The sequence below is a fragment of the Ovis canadensis genome, chromosome 22 (assembly GCF_042477335.2).
Source record: "Ovis canadensis isolate MfBH-ARS-UI-01 breed Bighorn chromosome 22, ARS-UI_OviCan_v2, whole genome shotgun sequence".
Lineage (NCBI taxonomy): Eukaryota > Metazoa > Chordata > Mammalia > Artiodactyla > Bovidae > Ovis > Ovis canadensis.
In genome coordinates this window covers 50283311-50304569 of record NC_091266.1, presented here as the reverse complement: position 1 = coordinate 50304569, position 21259 = coordinate 50283311, and the positions used below count along the sequence as shown (strand labels likewise).

The 21259-nt window shown below is 41.5% G+C and overlaps 1 protein-coding gene across 3 annotated transcripts in view; it reads left to right on the top strand.

Annotated features, from left to right (window-relative positions):
* Positions 1-21259, top strand: part of ABLIM1 (actin binding LIM protein 1) — a 331820-nt gene that overhangs the window by 196068 nt on the left and 114493 nt on the right. For all 3 annotated transcript variants that reach the window (XR_011252152.1, XR_011252151.1, XM_070289452.1), the window contains exons 3-4: positions 6883-7066; positions 11799-11908. Coding sequence is in view for 1 of the 3 variants with exons in the window: in XM_070289452.1 (XP_070145553.1) it covers positions 6883-7066; positions 11799-11908 (294 nt within the window). In the remaining 2 variants the exon portion in view is untranslated. The remainder of the gene's footprint in view (positions 1-6882; positions 7067-11798; positions 11909-21259) is intronic.

Below are 21259 nucleotides of genomic sequence, written 5' to 3'. Positions count from 1 at the left end.
CGCAAGAAAAAAATGTCTTTCTTTAGTTTTATATCTATATAAGATATAGGATGCTCACTAAACTTATTGTGATAGACATTTCATGATGTATGTCAGTCAAATCACTATGCTGTACACCTTAAACTTATACGGGGGAGTGTGTGAATTGTATCAATAAAACTGAAAGAAAAATTGAAAAAAAGATAATGTAAAAAATAAGAAAGAAGAGAGAGAGGGAAGGGGGGAGGAAGGAAGGCAGGGGCAGAAAGCGCATGGTCCTTAATCCCTGAAATGAGTGGGTGAAACCCAGGTCCTGCCCTGCAGGGCTTCCACTTCCCTGGGGCAGATTCAGAAGAGCTGTGATGAGCTGAAGGGCTGGCAAAGTGCCAAACCACAAAGCCAGCGCCTGACCTAGAAAAGACAAGAAAGAACCCACCTTAGGCTCCTGGCCCCCAGCAAGAATTCTTAACGTTGCTCAAAGCTAAATTGAAAGTGTTGATTTGACGTCCCTCCCTCTCTCATTCTGATGAATTCATTAAAACGACAATGAGACCAGCAGAGATGTCCAATCTCCTGATCTAGATGAAGAAGATGTCTCGTGTTTCACCTCCAAGCAACCTTTGGTCGGAGTTGGAAGTATTACCTATGCTCCTAAATTTCTGGCAGTATGAACTAGTTGACAGATGGAATGTCTCTTAAATGAGTTTTGTTGCAACCTAAAATGTAACTTCTGTTTTTAGAAAGTTGAAGAAATAATTGCTACTACAACCCTATTCGTGCCACTAAAATACGACACTGTTTTCCCCCTTAATCTGACACCTCCATGCTTGGTGCGCTTCCTGTTCTGTGGTATTTTTACAACACAGGCAAGCTCCTGTTAAGTTTTTTTTTTTTTTTTAACATATAAGATTTTAAAATGTGCTGTTATTAATTTCACAACTTTTATATTAAATTGCTTTGATGTACATGTTCCTACTTAACTAGTTACTGGTATTCATTGCTATGTAGAGAATGAATTCAAGAGTGTAGCTTTTACAAGACCTATGATGTTTGTGGCTGTGCTTTAGTGATAACAGAGGAGGCAAGATTCAGGCAGGCCTTGAGTGGGACATGTTTTAAATGATTGATCATCAAGAAGAAAGCAATTAATTCTCTTTCACTGGCAGCTCTTTTTTTTTTTTTTTTTTTTAATGAAAGGAATCTATTCTTTTCCCTGGGCATATGGTTAACTTTTAATCAAAGGAGAGACAAATAGAGATCCAAAGGTAAAAACCTAAAGATAGCCTACTGAAGTTCGACCTAATTGGGATTGTGTGGTCATTTGAGTGGGAAGTTTTGCTTTGTGCCACCAGTTAAAAGTATTTGCTAAGTCATTAATATAAACAGATTGAACTTTAAAAACTTTTTTTTACAGTGACTTTTATTTTTAAACTCTAGTTAAAAATTTTTTTTTAAATTTATTTTTGGCCATGCTGGGTCATCACTGCTGCGTGGGCTACTAGTTGAGGTGCTCAGGTTTCTCATTGCAGTGTCTTCTCTTGTTGAGGAGCGCGGGCTCTAGGGCGTGCAGGCTTTAGCAGCTGAGGTTCCCAGTCTCAACAGTTGAGGCACATGGGCTTAGTTGCTCCTCAGCACGTGGAATCCTCCTGGATCAGGGACCCATGTCTCTTGCATTAGCGGGAGAATTCTTTACCACTGAGCCACCAGGGAAGCACCCCTCCCACCTTTAAAAATGTTTATATAATTTACCTTTAGATATTTTTGGTTAATTTTTGGTTTTCATTTTTGGTTAATGACACTTTGTGAAAGTGTAATTTTCAAAAAGTTAAATATATGACTCTCACACCAATATAGAACGAAGATTAACCAGAGGTTTAGTCAACTCCCACCAGGGAAGTCCAATGAGGGAACTAGTAAAATGTAAAGCCAACTCAAAGGAGAACCCAAGGAATGGGTTTAAAGGTGTTCAAGAAAGGATGTCAGGGACTTCTCTAGCGATCCAGTGATTAAAGATCTGTGCTTCCAATGCAGGGTACGTGGGTTCGATCCCTGGGGGAACTAAGATCCCATATGCCGTGCAATGAGGCCAAAAGAGAAAAGAAAAAGAGGATGTGGGATAAGGCGCCCGGGTTAAATATAAAACTGATTAGCTGTCTAACAGGGAACGGGATCGTAAACCTGGACCGAAATCATCTGCACATCTACTGGACGAGAACCTACAAGTTAGAGTTAACTTTCAAAGTCTGGGCTTTTCATTAGCAGTAAAATGAAAGTGAAAGTCACTCAGTCATGTCCGACTCTTTTTGACCCCATGGACTATACAGTCCATGAAATTCTCCAGGCCAGAATGCTGGAGTGGGTAGCCTCTCCCTCCTCCAGGGGATCTTTCCAACCCACGGATTGAACCCAGGTAAAGATCTTGTCAAACACAGATCCAGTGCCTTGGGTCATGAAATAATTCTGTGTGAGCTGTTAAAATTCCAGCATGACACTGGAGAAACTGCTTCTTTCCTTCACCTTTCGGACATGTTTTTGATAATTTTTCTTCAGTTCAGTTCAGTTCAGTTGCTCAGTCGTGTCCAACTCTTTGCGACCCCATGAATTGCAGCACGCCAGGCCTCCCTGTCCATCACCAACTCCCGGAGTTCACTCAGACTCGCGTCCATCGAGTCTGTGATGCCATCCAGCCATCTCATCCTCTGTCGTCCCCTTCTCCTCCTGCCCACAATCCCTCCCAGCATCAGAGTCTTTTCCAGTGAGTCAACTCTTCACATGAGGTGGCCAAAGTACTGGAGTTTCAGCTTTAGCATCATTCCTTCCAAAGAAATCCCAGGGCTGATCTCCTTCAGAATGGGCCGGTTGGATCTCCTTGCAGTCCAAGGGACTCTCAAGAGTCTTCTCCAACACCACAGTTCAAAAGCATCAATTCTTCGGCGATCAGCCTTCTTCACAGTCCAACTCTCCCATCCATACATGACCACAGGAAAAACCATAGCCTTGACTAGACGGACCTTAGTTGGCAAAGTAATGTCTCTGCTTTTTGAATTTTTCTTAGCATATTATAAAGTGAGTTTTTCCTTGTATGGGACACCAAGGGCAGTCAAATTCATAGAGATAGGAGCTAGAGTGGCAGTTTGCAGGGGACTGGGGGAGGGAGGGAGAATAGGGAGCTACTGTTCTATGGGTCTAGAGTTTCAGTTTTGCAGGATGAAAGGTGTCCTGTGGATGCATGGGGATGACGGCTGCACAGCTAGGTGAACGTGCTGAATCTCACTTGAACTGTATACTTCAAAATGGCTAAGATGGTCCATTCTATGTTATGTGTGTTTAGCAAAATTAAATAATTTTTAAAAGTGAGCTGACACATAGGTATGTGAATAAAGAGTGAATAGTTATTCATCCTGCTGAGATAACCCATTAACAATCCTATGTTTGTGTTAACTCACTTTTCCTTGTTTGTAAAAACATAAGTAGACTTTTGAAAAATGGGATTGTGAAGTTCTTTGTGAAATTTTCTCTTTTAACAATATATCATGGACAGACCTCTAGGTTACAGATATTGATCTGACCTATTCCAAAAAAAAAAAAAAAAGTCTCCACAGACTGGATATATCATAATTTATCCAACTCCAGCTCTACTGATGGAAAGTTGAGTTATTACCAGGTTTGTTTGTTTCTTTTTTTGTCTGCCAGTACAAATACTGTTATAATAAAACTGTTTTTGTACAAGAGATACTAAAGGCCAGGATCTGAGTAGAGGTGGTAAGAAGGCAGAGGAAGGGATGGATCAAACAAATGTTTTCTTGGGAAAACACATTGGATTTAGTCACCAGTTGAAAATTTGGGTTTAAGAGTGGGAGAATGCATAGCGCTACCATTTTATTGGAAGAGGGACTAGTGGAACGTTTTAGAAGAGATGGCAGAGAAGCTGAGAGAATAGAGTTCATTTGGATGATGCTGTGTTCAGATAAGTGTGCTGTCTGTGCCCAGGTTGGGGAAGATGTCACACAGACATTGATTTGAGAATCCTTTGCGGTCATAGTTGAAGCTCTAAGAGTGGATGAGATCTGTTTCCAAAGTGCGTGTGCATGCTAAGTCACTTAAGCTGTGTCCGACTCTTTGTGACACCACGAACTGTAGCCCTCCAGGCTCCTCTGTCCTTGGGATTCTCTAGGCAAGAGTACTGGAGTGGGTTGCCGTGCCCTCCTCCAGGGGATCTTCCCGACACAGGGATCGAACTTGCGTCTCTTGTCTCCTGCGTTGGCAGGCGGGTTCCTTACCACTAGCGCCACCTGGGAAGCGGTGTTTCCACGGAGGCCTTATATTTTAGAGGAAGAAGGTGATGTCCATGGGAGTTACCTGCCTGTAAGGGTGTGGCCAAGGAAACTGAGAAGGTGTGAGGAGGAGAAGGAGGAGGAGGGATACACCTCCTCCTGGAGTACACCTGGAGAAGTAAAAGAGGGAAAGGTAGGAGATTACCTCCCAACTAGTTCATTCTTTGGAAATGTAACGTGTTGTTAAGTACTTTTAGGTCTGAGCAGCATAGACCTTCCCTCCCACTACTCGCTGTGTATGCCTTTCGTGACCCTTGCCTCTGTGAGTCTGTTTTCAAACGCTAGTTTCCTTGGGTATAAACCACCAGAAACAATGGTACAGTTTGGTAAGCACATTTGAGCCACTGCCTTGAATTTAAGGACCAAGCCAAATCAAACTGCAAAGCGCGCAGTTTCATTGCAGTTTGGCATCTCTCAACAGTAATTACAAAATCACTTTTAAGGCTATATTATGTTCACACAAACTAAGACTTTATTGTTAAAGGAGAGCATATGTCAATTTCACAAAAGCATGTGAACTAGAGAGACTGGAAAGATACCCTAAGGAAGCGGTGAGTACAGGGATTTCTGAAACATTTAGAATTAGCTTTGAAGCCATCCCTACAAGATGACCCTGTTGCCACCAGAGCTTTTTATAAAGGATCTGTGAACTTTTACATTCTGTCTACCTTAGGGGGTTGGAGGAGAAACTAAAGGAAATTATTAGCAGTCCAAATGCATTATTTTGTCACCTGTCATGGTTTTGACAGAGTTTGAAAGAGCAACTGAGTCATTGGAACTACTTCATGCCACTAAGGAGTGAAATTGGTAGGAATCTGCCAAATTTGAAGAGGATTCAGTTTAACTAAAAAATTGGTTCCCAGCCTTACATTAAATTCCATGGTTAGAGGTTTCTACAAATCAAAAGGAGTAAAGCTGAAGACTCTTACCCATAAAGTGCCTTGTCATCTTGTGTGAAACTTAAAAAATACATAGGAAAATACTGAAGAAAAATCTCTGAGGTGTCCTGTGACCCTCAGGGTTGTGTTCATTGTTGTTGAAGGAATTTGCAGTTAGAGCGAGGTTAGTCCCAACTTCAGTTGCCTTGACCCACAGGACTCATTTTGTAGGAAAAGTCAGGAATGGAAACAGTGGGGGCACTGGCAAGTTAGGGAGGCTGCAGGTGGTAAACAAGCTGGTTTCCAGGTAATGTGATCACAGCAGAGTTTGTATGGTCATTTTCAGCACGATGGACTCAGGCCATCATCTTGGGTTACTTGATGATAAACTGCAAAGAAGAAGGTCATAGCTGTAGAGAGTGGACTTAGACAGATGAACCCACAGTGGAAAGCTTGTTGTAGCTTCTGTGTTGCCTTGAATATCTTCAGTCGTTGCAATTAGTAGAGACTGTGAGCTGGGGTGGGAGTGTAAGCTTCTATCCGAATCCATCAAAATCTTACTGTGCTCAACACTAGTTGCTTTCATGGGTCATGGGAACTTACCAGAGGAACCCTGGATATGTTCTAGCAGGTCCTTAGGAAAACTATTTAGTGACTGAATTCAGTTCATCCTTACCCCAGCTAAAAGCCTATTCCAGCTGCTGGTGGGAATAATCAAGACGAATCCCAGATTCTTTGCCTAAGGATCTGAATTGTATAGGAGTCAACCAACCCTGGGAATACAGAGGTTAAGAACAGAGATTTCCAGCTTTGGTGTTACTTCCCGGTCATTTGTCAATGGAAAGTCTTTACTCCCAGGAGCCGCCTTTGGCTTTATTTTTGGACAAGCTGCTGAGTCCTGCTCTGGTCTTGTCTGAACATGCAGACCTGGCGTTTCAGGACCTACTTTTTCACACCATCTGCATGCTCCACAGCTGCGCAGGTTTGAAAGAGGTGCCAAAATCCAGACACGGCAAAGCAGCCTCTTTTGCATGTGCTGAGGTCCGGAATGACAGTTTTATCTTGGACATGTTCCCTTTTCTTTCCTCTGTGGCTTGTTCATTTTTATCTCTCTCTTTAATATATAAATAATGGACTTATCCTATTTGCTGCACCAAGAGAAAATTAAACGCCTGAATGTTTTACGACTATGGGAAAGTATTTCCAGAGTGTGAAAAAATAGACACTGGACATTTCAGCTCCTGCTTTTGGTAGAGTGGGAATTTATTACTCAGCTCAGTAACAGTTTAGGCCAAACCAAGCAGTTGTGTGGGCAAGCAGTGTCTATCTTTCCTCAATAGCACTGCCAGAGACAGTTTTGTTCCTATTAGAGACAGCGTGACCCAAAGGTATCTTTCCATCAAAGACTGATTATCTCTGAATCTTAGCTGTATCGCAAAGGCTGTTGAGACCTAGCCAATGGATTTTACTTGCATGAGATATTGCATAGCTCCCGAAGGGAAGGGAAACAAAGGGGGAGGGAGGCAAGAGAGAACTTGGAGCCCAACAATAAATAGCTCTTTGTACCAGTCTTCCCCACCCCGAACCCCATACTGCTGAGATCATAGAGTAAGTTAGCAGCATGTGGTAGAAGGCGATGCTGCCCAGTAGCTTGGCAGCTTGTGACCAGATGTGAACTTGTCTGTCCACAGTGTGCGGCTGTGACCTGGCCCAAGGGGGCTTCTTCATAAAGAACGGGGAGTATCTCTGCACCCTGGACTACCAGAGGATGTATGGCACACGATGCCATGGCTGCGGGGAGTTCGTGGAAGGAGAGGTGGTGACCGCCCTGGGCAAGACCTACCATCCCAACTGCTTTGCCTGCACGATCTGCAAGTAGGTGTGGCTTCCACCGACAGGGAAGTGTTGGACTCTGCTATCAGAGCTTGGAATGTGTGCTTTGGTCTTGAGTTGTACTTAGTCTTAAAACATTTTTCCTTTAAAAAATTATATTTACTGATATATAGTTGATTTATAATGTTGTGTTAATTTCAGGTGAACAACAAAATGTTTCAGTTGTATCTCTATATATTATATATATTATTTATCTGGTGGCTCCGGTGGTAAAGAATCTGCCTGCAATGCGGGAGACCCAGGTTCAATCCCTGGGTCAGGAAGATGCCCTGGAGAAGGAAATGGCAACCCACCACAGTATTCTTGCCTGGAGAATTCCATGGACTGAGAAGCCTGGCAGGCTAGACTACATACAGTCCATGGGGTCACAAAGAGTTGGACATGACTGAGTGACTAACATACTTTCTTCATATATTTATATATATATATATATAATATATGTATTATTTATGTTGTACATATATACTATATTTATTAATTATATGCATTATTTTTTATGTTCTCTTCCATTATAGATTATTATAAGATATTGAATATAGTTCCCTGTGCTGTACAGTAAAATCTTTATGTTTATCTATTTTATAATATAGTAGTTTATATCTGCTAATTGCAAACACCTAATTTATCCTTCCCCTCTCCTTTCCCCTTTGATAACCATGTTTGTTCTGTATGTGTCTGAGCCTATTTCTGTTTTTGTAAATAAATTCATTTGTATCATTTTTTTTAGATTCTACATATAAGTGATATCGTATATTTCTCTGTATATATTTTTTCCAATGAACCTTTAGATGTTTTTGTTTTCCTACTGTTTTATCAGGCTTAGTTAAAAAGTCATTTAGTTAGGAAACTTTATATGGAATGTCCACCATTAAATAGTGTGACTGGTCTTAAGTGGCTGGCAGCCGAATCTGAAAGCAGCTCCAGGTCTTGAGACATTTTGAGCAGTGGAAACATGGGAGGAGATGGCATAAATACTTGGAAAGATGAAGCTTCTTTGGAAGTATCAGCTCTTACATGTGTAGGTATGGGTGTGTAAAATTATCTCATTTGCTCTATAGCCAGGGAGAGCTAACAGTGTCAAGGATCAAATTAGACCTGTTTTGTAAATAAAGTTTTATTGGAACACAGCCATGCCCATTTGTTTATATATTGTCTATGACTGCTTCCAAGTGACAGTGGTAGAGTAGTTGAGATAGAAACCTTATGATCTGCGCAGTCTAAAAAAATATTACAGTCTGATCTTTCGGGGGGAAAAGCTGTCAACCCCTCCTCTCTTGGCACCTATCATCAATCAAGGTTAAATCGTTATTGCACAAAGCAGCTTGATTAAAATGGTCAATCAGAGAAAAGAGGGAATTTAACTAGTTGACCCATACTGATCGAGTAATTCCATGCCTTTTGGTATGATGTTGTTCATATGTGTTCAATTTTGCTATGCCTTTGTAAAAACTGTAGTTCAGTTCATTTTATTTTCCATTATTTCCTGTTTTTAGGCTAGAGAAATGTAAACTCTAGAAGGGTAAATTTGATTTTATACAATTAATTAACTGGATAATACTCATTGGATGAATCATAATAAGATTTAGATGAAATATTCATAATCAAATTATTTTAGTAACTTTTTGTAGCTATTAGGTCATTTCTCAATTATATATTTTTAAGTCATAATTTTAAAATTCTGCGTTAATGAGCTGAATTTTTTCTCTATTTAATCAACAGCAAAGTTTCCTTTTGACCTCTCCCTATTCAGGCTGCCGCCCACAGTCTGGCTGAGAACCCTGGGCTGGCATTCAGGAAGCCCTGTTTCTGATCCTCTTTCCTCGGCTGGTTTGAGACCTCTGTGAGCTAACTCTTCCACGGCAGTTGTCCTGTCTGTAAGATGAGAGGCTGTGAACTAGATAATAGTGATTCCCCAAACCTGGGTGGTCACTGGAATCCCCAAGGGAGGGTCTCTTTTGTTCTTTTCTTAATTGGAGGATAATTGCTTTACAGTGTTACATTGGTTTGTGTCATACAGCAACTCAAATCTGGCCCAAGTATACATATGTCCCCTCTTAAACCTCCCTCCTACCCCCCAACTTCAGCTCGCCCCACCCCTCTAGGTTGTCACAGATGACCAGGTTGGAGCTTAGGAAGGGTCTTTTTAAAAATAGCTGTTTCTATGTATTAACACAAGAAGCTCAGTGGGGTGCCCTGTGACAGCCTAGAGGGGTGGGATGAGGCGTGGGTGGGGGAGGTTCAAGAGGGAGGGCACATATGGATGTATGCTTCTGGCTGATTCGTGTGATTGTGTGGCAGAAGCCAGCACAAAATCATGAAGCAATTATCCTACAATTAAAAAATTTTTTTAAAGTTTAGAAGGCCCTGGCCCAGGTAAACTCTAAGAGCCTTCCTAATCTTGGCCCTGAGAGATCATTGCTTCAGGTTGGTAACAATGGACAAACATTCATCAGCCATAGCCCTGTCTCTGGAGGTTTGAGCCAACAGAGAGGTGCCTGCTACTGATGGTCTAAGCTGCTGGTGCTGCCTAATGACACCAGTTCTTCCTGCTTGGGAGGCCACCTTTACAGCTTACAAATTACATTCATGCAGAAATTAATCTAACCCTTTCAACAATTCTGTGAGGTCAATCAGCAATTCCTATTCCTACTGATGAGTGACTTTGAGAACCAGAGTCTAAAGGATTTTCCCAGTCCTTCACATCACAAAGCCAATATTTGAACTCACATGTTCAGACTCTAAATCCAATTCTCTTTCTATCACAAACATTCAAGCAAATAACAGAAGGAAGTGAACCCATGTAGGCGGAGCACTTAGGAAAATAAAAGGGATCATTTATGAAATAACAGAATTCAAAATTCAGAGCACCTTGCCCCTTGTTGAGAACTGACTCTGGTTTGTTCCATGGTGGATCTGTGTGGGGTTCAAGTCTATAAATATAAGCCTAAATCAGAGACAGGGTCTGGACTAGCGTGAGGCCAGGGAGGTGCCTGGGCACGCACTTTAAAGGGGGTGCTCACTCCCAGGTCATACGGTCCTCCTGAGCGTGGGGACCTCAAATGCTGTATCCTGAGTGTCTCGCTGGCCTCCTTCTGGCCCTGGCCCTGATCAGAAGCAAAGAAACTGTGCTTATTATGTCAACAGACCCTTCACTTCCTGATGGCCTTGTTACAGAGGAGGCTGGAGGTTTGTTCGGCTTTAAATGATGAGTGTGAATTGATAGGCTGGCTGGCACCCACCAGAGTGTGACCTTGATTGTTGAAGAGACAGCAAGTTCTAGGTTGGTGGACACCACCCACCCATGCCTGTGGCATGTTTCTCCCTAGTTGGTCAATCCATGCAAGTCACTTACCCTCTCTGGGCTTCATCTGAGCAATGGAAAATAACATGGAACCAGGAGACCGCCTCAACCCAGCACTTCTAAAATTTGGGGGTATGATTTAAAACTCTCCTCGAGGACTGGCACCAGGCACATTTGTGGAGTTGTTTTAAATCCAGATTTACTACCTGTTTGTGCAGGACGGTTAATCACCAACTCTTAGGTGATGAAGGGCAACTTAAAGTACCTGTGAACATAAAATTCATGTCCAGAAGCCTGAATTTCCTTCTGACTCAGATGGGTGAGGATGTTTGGCTTATTAATTTTAAATTTCCTAATTGACAGAATCACACATATGAAAATTCATGTTGAAGATCATTGGCAAATTGGCTAATGGCAAGTGAGCAGGCTTGGAAACTGTCATATGGCTATTAATTAATGACTTACTTTTTTAAGCTATCTGCCTGCTGGGAGGAGAAGAAACATAACACACCTGCAGAAGGCAATGTTTTTGAAAAAGTGTGCTGTTATTTATTGATGACTGTCTAATGTGAAAGGAAATCATCTCTGAAAGGAAGCAAATACTAATTTTTAAACAGATATGATAGCGCAGTTGGTAAAGAATCCACCTGCAATGCAGGAGACCCCAGTTTGAATCCTGGGTTGGGAAGATCCCCTGGAGAAGGGAAAGGCTACCCACTCCAGTATTCTGGCCTGGAGAATTCCATGGACTGTATAGTCTATGGGGTCACAAAGAGTCGGACAAGACTGAGTGACTTTCACTTTCACTAATGTGAAAGGAAATAATCTTTGAAAGGAAGTGAATACTAATTTTTAAACAGATAGTTACAGCATTTTCATATTTAATCCAGGTTTATAAGGGACTGAGTCCCTAGCAATCAATGTGAGGTATTCATTTTGCCCATTGAACTACAATGTCTAATTCAGCATCGTTATCATTTAGGTCTAGGGAATGTGAAGAGTTAATGTTTGCCCTGTATGACCAGTTTTCTTGGAGGCGCCTTAAGCTTGAATAGGAATTCATGACATTTCAACCATTTCTTCATGGTAGTATTTCAATTTGGAAGTGGAAAATTTTACTGTGTGTGCCCTGCTGGATGGCTTGCTGGAACGTCCCTCCACTAAGCAGTGGAGGTAAATGGTTTCATTTACTATCTGGTGGCCTGTAGAAGCTGTGCAATCTTTCCTCTTAAAATGAGGCACTTTTGTTTGTTTGGACTGGATCCAGCTGGCCGGCTTGGTTCAGACTGCATTTCAGTCGTTTTGGCTGGTGCTCCTCCAAGTAATGAATTGGCACTGGAGGGCAGCAAAGCAGAAGGGGTGAGGGAAAGGGATGAAGTTGCCGCAATAACCTTGAGGGCAATGTCTTTCCAGGCGCCCGTTTCCACCCGGAGACCGAGTCACGTTCAATGGGAGAGACTGCCTTTGCCAGCTCTGCGCGCAGCCGATGTCTTCCAGCCCTAAAGAAGCCTTCTCCTCTGGCAGTAAGTGCCCCAGCCACATGTTGACATGAATTCCTTCATTCCTCAAAGGCAGCTTAGGGAGGTACCTTCCTTGCTGAGAAACTCTGGTAGCCAGAGTCAAGAGTAGGCCTATTTAAGGCATTTTCATTGTGAAATGTGATGTGTGGAGAAGCCTTCACTAAAGGCAAGGCAGAGAGAGGTGTCTCCCTTCTTTCAAAAGAAAAGCAAGAGAATTGGACATTCACCTGTGCATTTTGATGGTAAACGAAGGAAAAAGAATTATAACGTGTTACATCAGAAGTGCCCCCCTCTGGGCATGGAGGTTAGACTGTGAGTGCATTTAGTGATGATGTGACTGACATTGCTGTGTGTTAAAAAGTTATCCCCACTGTGCCTTGGATGAATGTGGTGGTTTATGCTTACTCTTAAATTATTCCTTGCTATCCTCAACTATTCCTTATTCCCTTGGAGGATTTTTTTTCTTTTTTTCTTAATTATTTATTTATTTATAGTAAGTCCTTGTTGGTTATGTATTTTTTTATTTTTTGGCCACACCCCTGACCAGGGATCAAACCCACTCCTCCAGGGTTGGAAGGTGGAGTCTTAACCACTGGACTGCTGGGGAAGTCTCCCACCTGGAGGGTTTCTGACATTTATTCATCAAATGGATAATTTTCTGAGCACCTACAATGCATGTTGTTTGCACTGGAGATATAGAGGGAACAAAACATACTCAACATCCTTAGGAAGTTTATTTTTTAGTGGGGTAGGTAGATAATAAATGGAGGTACAAATATATCTAATATGCACAGAAGATTAACACAGGGAGAAAAAGCAGGGCAATGGGTCTATGTTTGTATGGGGCAATCTGAGAAACCTCTCTTGTTACCTAAGGATAGATTTGAAGAAATATGGGGACAAGCTGTCCATACACCATGGGATTTGTGATTTTTTATGACAAGGGCTTGTCTGACCTATAGGAGTCCAAAGAAAACCAACTTCCCTCCAAATAAAAGCAGTGGCCAACTGAAGTATTTCTTCTAGTAAATAACATTGAGTAGGTCACTTCACGATGAACTGAGAGGGATTCTGAACTCAGCACCAAGCTCTCCTTCCCACTCCTTCCTGGGGCATTAGGACATGGACTGGAGGTTTGCCTCCGTTTCTGTGAATTGTGCCCATCCTTGGAGAACACATGCCTTGAAGCCCTGCCAGTGTCAGCACCTAAGAATGAGATAAGCCTCTTCTGCTCTGGAGGAATTGTGTGTCATTAATAACAGTGATTCCAAATCTTCCTGTTAAAATAGAAGATTTATACCTGCTAAAAATAAGAATGCTATGACCCAAAAGCATTTGCATAGAAATTGGATTTTGACCATTGGGAAAAAAGAAAGAAAGAAATGTATTAGTGCATCTTATTCAATACACATGATCAGATCCTTAGCATGTGGATTTATCTGCCCTCTTGTTAAATAACAGCAGCCTGGGTAGGATAAGGGCTACCACACAGAGCACAATCCTAGACCACTAAGAGAGTCCCCGATCCTTCACTCTTCTTACCTACTCTGCCCTATGAAGGTCATCGGGAAGATGACCTGGGGTGAGAACAGGCACCCCGACCCCCTTGATTAAGATGGCTTGCTTTGAAACTATGTTACCGTAAACATTGAAGGAATTCTTCAATATAGTTAAGGAAAAGAGGATTGGGACTTTCCTGGGAGTGCAGTGGTCAACACTTCACCTTCTAATGCAGGGGCTACAGGTTCAATCCTTGGTCAGGGAGCTAAGATTCCACATGCCTCTTGGCCAAGAATCTAAACATCAAAACAAACCATATTGTAACAAATTCAATAAAGGCTTTAAAAATGGTCCACATTGGGAAAAAAAAAAAAAAAAACTTTAAAAAAGAAAAGCAAAGAAAAAGAAAGTTGCATGAGTGCCAGGATCGGATGACAGCTATAACAGAGGGTCATATACCTAGGCTTAGAATAGGAATGACTGTCCTCAGATTCTGTGCAGCCCTTTAGTCCAGCTGTATTTCTTGATAGGTGAGGAAATTCGGGCCCAAAGTCACACAAGTTACCCGATCATAGGTAGCTTGTTAGAGCCAGGTCTCCTGACTCCTGGCTTGGGGCTGTCTTTGTTTCATCCAAGACTCCTCTTTGTTTGGTTTAAGAAATAGAACCAAGATATTTTTGAAGGCTTTTGGTCTTTTTCCTTCATGTAATTTTTGGGAACATATTTCTAATCATAACTCCACCAAAATGGTTATTCTGATTTTTATTAAACATTGTTTTGCTTTACCTATGTTTTCTTTTATATGAATAGTCATTATGCGCATAAAAAAGCAATTAACATGAATCTGCCAGGCATACAAATTATTGGTCCAAATCCTATTTTTTTTTAATTTATTTTTTCTCTTTTGCTCTCAATGGATGAAATCCTTTTCTCTGTGCTGCTCTTTCGGTCAGAACATTTTTATTTTCAACAAGTACTCGTCTATTTAGATAAGTACTCAAATAGCATTTCTGGAACATGTGGGTGTGAGTATCTGTCAAAAAGAGAACTCTTATATATGGATACACACATGCAAAATACCCAAAAGAGACAGGCACACAAATACAAGAGCAAGGGAATTTTCAGCAAGTTTCTAAAATTCATTGGAACATAATTACAAAACACTTGTTTGTTCTTCACAATTCTTTAAGAAATGCCTTATATTTTAAAACTATCCTGATTTTACTTTGATTCTTATTTTTCAAAAAAATTTCTTAACTTGGCAAAGCTAAAGGAAAGCAAAAAAAAAAAAAAAAAGAAAGAAAGAAAAGAAACCCTTCTTTGGTATGTTTACAGTGGTGATGAAATTAGAGAGTCAAGGTCTTCTTTTTCCTTTGAAATGTTTTTTCAAAAATGTTTGCACTTCTGAACTGAAATTTTATTTCACATTCTGTGGCTGGTTTTCCATCGTCACTGAATAGGAGGCAAAGACAGTGAGAGAGGGAGAGAAGTAAAGAGTGATCAACAGAAGACAAGTGAATAATGTGATGAGAATTTACACAAAACAGCCTCCATCTGTGCTTACTCTGTAGACGTGCAGGGGCCGCCATGTCTGTATTGCTCTGATTTAGGGAGAACTCCCAGTGGGATGCCTATGATATCTTGTGCACCCTGCTTGGTGCTTCCTTCCACATTATAATAATTCTTCTCACTTTTATATTTATTTTATTGTCTTCTTCAAACATTCACATAGTAGTCATGTGATCAGGCATTGCGTAGCTGGTCTACAAATTTGAACTTATTTAATTCTCATGACCACCCTAAAGGGTGGCACTAACTATCTCCTTTTCACAGATGAAGAAACAAGGGCGACAGTTCAATTCACTCGCTCAGTCGTGTCTGACTCTTTGCAACCCCATGGACTGCAGCATGCCAGGCCTCCCTGTCCATCACCAACTTCCAGAGTTTACTCAAACTCATGTCCATTGAGTCAGTGATGCCATCCAACCATCTCATCCTCTGTCGTCCCCTTCTCCTCCCACCTTCAATCTTTCCCAGCATCAGGGTCTTTTCAAATGAGTCAGTTCTTCAAATCAGGTGGACAAAGTATTGGAGTTTCAGCTTTAGCATCAGTCCTTCCAGTGAATATTCAGGACTAATTTCCTTTAGGATGGACTGGTTGGATCTTCTTGCAGTCCAAGGGACTTTCAAGAGTCTTCTCCAACACCACAGTTCAAAAGCATCAATTTTTCAGTGTTCAGCCTTCTTTATGGTCCAGCTCTCACATCCATACATGACTACTGGAAAAACCATAGCTTTGACTAGATGGACCTTTATCAGCAAAGTAATGTCTCAGCTTTTTACTATGCTGTCTAGGTTGGTCATAACTTTTCTTCCAAAGAGTAAGTGTCTTTTAATTTCATGGCTTTAGTCACCATCTGCAGTGATTTGAGAGCCCCCCAAAATGAAATCTCTCACTGTTTCCACTGTTTCCCCATCTATTTGCCATGAAGTGATGGGACCAGATGCCATGATCTTAGTTTTATGAATTTTGAGCTTTAAGCCAACTTTTTCACTCTCCTCTTTCACTTTCATCAAGAGGCTTTTTAGCTCCTCTTCACTTTCTGCCATAAGGGTGGTGTCACCTGCATATCTGAGGTTATTGATATTTCTCCCAGCAATCTTGATTCCAGCTTGTGCTTCATCCAGCCCATCGTTTCTCATGATGTACTCTGCATAGAAGTTAAATAAGCAGGGTGACAGTATACAGCCTTGATGTACTCCTTTCCTGATTTGGAACCAGTCTGTTGTTTCATGTCCAGTTCTAACTGTTGCTTCCTGACCTGCATACAGGTTTCTCAAGAGGCAGTTCAGGTGGTCTGGTATTCCCATCTCTTTCAGAATTTTCCACAGTTTATTGTGATCCACATAGTCAAGGGCTTTGGCATAGTCAATAAAGCAGGAGTAGATGTTTTTCTGGAACTCTCTTGCTTTTTCGATGATCCGGCGGATGTTGGCAATTTGATCTCTGGTTCCTCTGCCTTTTCTAAATTCAGCTTGAACATCTGGAAGTTCATGGTTCACACACTGTTGAAGCCTGGCTTGGAGAATGTTGAGCATTAGTTTGGTAGTGTGTAAGGTGGGTGCAATTGTGCAGTAGTTTGAGCTTTCTTTGGCATTGCCTTTCTTTGGGATTGGAATGAAACTGACCTTTTCCAGTCCTGTGGCCACTGCTGAGCTTTCCAATTTTGCTGACATATTGAATGCAGCACTTTCACAGCATCATCTTTTAGGATTTAAAATAGCTCAACTGGAATTCCATCACCTTCCCTAGCTTTGTTCATAGTGATGCTTCCTAACGCCCACTCGACTTCACACTCCAGGATGTCTGGCTCTAGGTGAATGATCACACCATGGTGATTATCTGGGTCATGAAGATCTTTTTTGTATAGTTCTTCTGTGTATTCTTGCCACCTCTTCTTAATATCTTCTGCTTCTGTTAGGTCCATACCATTTCTGTCCTTTATCGAGCCCATCTTTGCATGAAGTGTTCCCTTGGTATCTCTAATTTTCTTGAAGAGATCTCTAGTCTTTCCCATTCAATTGTTTTCTTCTATTTCTTTGCGTTGATCACTGAGGAAGGCTTTCTTATCTCTCCTTACTATTCTTTGGAACTCTGCATTCAAATGGGTATGTCTTTCCTTTTCTCCTTTACCTTTCACTTCTTTTCTTTTCACAGCTATTTGTAAGGCCTCCTCAGACAACCATTTTGCCTTTTTGCATTTGTTTTTCTTGGGGATGGTCTTGATCCCTGCCTCCTGTACAATGTCAGGAACCTCCATCCATAGTTCTTTAGGCACTCTGTCTATCAGATCTAATGCCTTGAATCTATTTCACACATCCACTGTATAATTGTAAGGGATTTGATTTAGGTCATACCTCAATGGTCTAGTGATTTTCCCCACTTTCTTCAATTTAAGTCTGAATTTGGCAATGAGGAGTTCATGATCTGAGCCATAGTCAGCTCCCAGTCTTTTTTTTTTTTTCTTTTTTCTGAATGTTAGAGCTTCTCCATCTTTGGCTGTAAAGAATATAATCAATTTTATTTTGGTATTGACCATCTGGTAATGCCCATGTATAGAGTCTTCTCTTGTGTTGTTGGAAGAGGGTGTTTGCTATGACCAGTACGTTCTCTTTCAAAACTCTATTAGCCTTGGCCCTGCTTCATTCTGTCCTCCAAGGCCAAGTTTGCCTGTTACTCCAGGTATTTCTTGACTTCCTACTTTTGCATTCCAGTCCCCTATAATGAAAAGGACATATTTTGGGGGTGTTAGTTCTAGAAGGTCTTGTAGGTCTTTATAGAATCGTTCAACTTCAGCTTCTTCAGAGGTAAAGAATTTGCCCAAGATCACACAGTGGTGATGCTGGGATATGAACCCAGGCTCCAGATGCCACGTTACCATCCCTGATATTTATCTTCCAGTGTGGTATCTCTCTGACTTCCAAAGATGAGGTGCTGAGCTTTGGAGCGATGATCTGACTTGTCTGCAGATTTACCCGAGTGTCTGCCTCCAAAGGCTATGCACTTTCTGTGTGCCACAGTTGCCCCCCTGGTGTAGCAAGGTTTGGTGAATGAAAACCATCAGGACGTAATTCATAGAAACACACTACCTTCATTGAAAGAAGATTGCCCTTGAATTAGTTAAAACTTTTGCTTCATGCAATCTAATGCAATAAGCAACCAACATTATATATCATGGAGATAACAGTAAACGTTGTCTCATAGGGTTATGATAACCGTTCATTAGACTGCTTTTAGTATTAAGAAAAAAATCAGTTGCCCATGTCTAGCTGATTCATACTTTAGACATGGAAATGTATGTCCAGAGAGCATGACACTCTTCCAGAAGGTTACTGACATTCCTGTAAAGCCTAACTCCACTCCATTTTTCCTGTATCTGCCAGTGACTGAGGGACAGGTTCTCATGGGTTAAGGAGCCATGTGAGGGAGAGTCGACGTGTGACAATCTAGAGGGCAGGGAATTGGGTCTGGATGTTGCTTCTTGCACAGCTCTGGTCTATTTCAGGCATCTGAGCAGAAGTGGGTTGCTGTCTACAATCACCCTTTCCATTTCAGAGGGTGTCTGACTAGTGTCTGATTGTGTGTGGGTTTGGCAGATTGATGCGAAGAACACCCACACACATATATATCCAAAGCCATCTTCCTCCCCTTTACCCACCCTGTACCGCACTGTCATTGTTCCAATTGCAGTTGGAACTCCCACAGGTATTAGAGCAATGGTCTACTCGGACTGAATTGAAATCTTTTCAGATAAACACTCAGGCACATGTTTTCAAAGGGGAGGATGAATTTTTCAATTATTTTACTTTTCTATTTGGTGCAATAGCTTTTAATAGTTGCACTATAATTTTTCTTCTATCTATGTTCTTTCTCAAAAAAGCATCTGTGGGTTGAGCGGGCTTGTCTGCTGAGACTGTAGGTGGAGTGGTGATGATCTGATGCTGGCGCCTGACTGCCCGGGTCACACTCTGGCTCTAGTCATCTCCTTACGTCTCCATCCTTCAGGAGCTCGTTTGTAAAATGGGATGGTGATAGGGACCTGCCTTGTGTGATTAAATAAGTAAACAGATAAAAGTACTGAATACTAATAAAACAAGAACTTACTAGTTAGGCAATGCATGAATTTTTGTGTAGGACAGTCTCAATTTTTTGTGACTGTGCTTTTTTTTCACTCTGGTGTTCACAGTGGCTGGCTTTTCTGTTCATCTGATATTTTCTACCAATATGTAAAGCCAATGAAGGCAGGAACACCCCATGAAGCAACCCATGGATAGTTGGATTTTGACTCATGGTGATATGTCTTACAGCAGAGTCTCCAAAACAGATCAGCCCCCCTTCCTTGAGACACGTTATTGCTGGAGGGTAGGATGGCAGAGGAGGCTTGGCAGGGCACTGCTAAAGGTTCTGGACAGATTGATAATTAGTGTTTGTGTTTATCCCAGTTCTACAATGCTGTGTGACCTTGAGAACTCAATCTCTACCTGCATTTCTTTGTCTATAAAATAGGAAACAATAATGGTCCCTTTCTCATTGGGTGGTTGTGGGGATTTATATAAGTGAAAGTACTTAAAAGATGCATGACACCTAACAAGCTCATCCAGATGTTGGCCATTGTTCCTGAAGGAAGTTATGAGACTAGAACGTGAGCTTAGAGATAATTTAGAATCGGAAAGGAACAGAAAGAGAGTGCATAACCTAACAGTTTAGAATGTGGCCTCTGTATTCCAGAGCCGGGCTTTGACTCCTGGCCCTGTCTTCTCCTAGACATGGAGTCAGGGGCAAGTTTCTGGATGTCTCAGAACCTTCAGGTTTGCATCTGAAAAGTAGATAATAGTTACTCTTAAGGGTTGTTATGAGAATTAAATAAGATGCTACAGGGGAGAACAGTCTTAATGTGGGGAAGGTACTTATTAAAACAGCACCTGGGGGACCCAGACAAAGACTTTGTTCTTCCACCTTCTGAGAAGAGAAGTTGGAGAGTTAGAGTGAGGGGTCTAGGCCTCTGTAGGCCTCGAGGAGCTTGGCAGTGTGGAGCTTGGCTTAGCCTGGAGGGTGACCAGAGGAAAGCAATGGTCCAGAAAGATTAAGGTGGTGATGGCAATTGTTGTTTAGTCACTCAGTTGTTCCCAACTCTTCTGTGACCCCATAGGCTGTAGCCTGCCAGGCTCCTTTGTCCATGGGATTTTCCAGTCAAGATTACCAAAGTGAGTTACTGTTTCCTTCTCCAGGGCATCTTCTTGACCCAAGGATCAAACCCATGTCTCCAAGCCTCCTCCTGCATTACAGATGGATTTTTTACTGCTAAGCCACTAGGGAAGCTCTAGTGATGGCAATGGTGGTGTGCAAAATCAGTGATTTGGCATCAGTGAGCTGAGGACACCATTGACTGTGGTGGTGGCTATGAGAAAAGATGAGAAAGATGAATGAAAAGATGATGTCAAAGAAAGATATGGATGTTACTCATTTATTCAATGAACATTTCTTTGCACACCCATTGTGTTTCAGGCACCAGCCAAATTCTTCATTACACAGCCAGCGTCATGTATTAGTATGATATGTTTGTCACAGTTTAGAAATCAACACTGATGTGTGGTCCATTGCCTTTTAACTATTTAGATGTGTGCCCACCTCCACCACCAAGATAATGAACTCATTAGAGATAAGGACCCTGCTGTGTTTCTCTTTTATACAAGGTCTAGCACATAAAGCCCTAGACAAATATTCTGGAAATTGAATCAAAGCCATCTTAATGTCTCAACCGAGCTAATAACACTCTTCTCTTTTAGAATGGGTTTAAATATTCATTGTAAAACAATACAAATATTACAGAAAAGTACAAAAAAGGAGATTAAAAATCACCTGAAACCCCATCACAGTGAGATCCCCTCTATTAACATTTTGGCGGACATGCTTCTGGATTTAGTTCCAAGCGCTATAGACACATGTATAATTTTTAAATAAATTCTTCCCATAGCATTTTGTTCATGTGTCTTCTTGTCAAAAATCATTTGTTCTTTTGAGTGTCTCACACACAAGGCCGAAAGCTTTGAACTTGCTTAGGCCCCTGGCTACAGGGGCAGCTCACGTGTGTCCTGGCCAAAACAGTGCTGTGCATTTCTACTGAGGCAGTTATTATTATATAGCCCAACTGGTTCTTTGTACGTTTATCTCTCCAGCCAGATTATGAGCTACCTAACAACAAGGACTGTTGGTTTTATTTTGTTTTTTCCTTTTGTCCCTATGAATAGCACTGTGCATGTAGCAAGCACATGAATGTTCATTTAGTGGGTAAA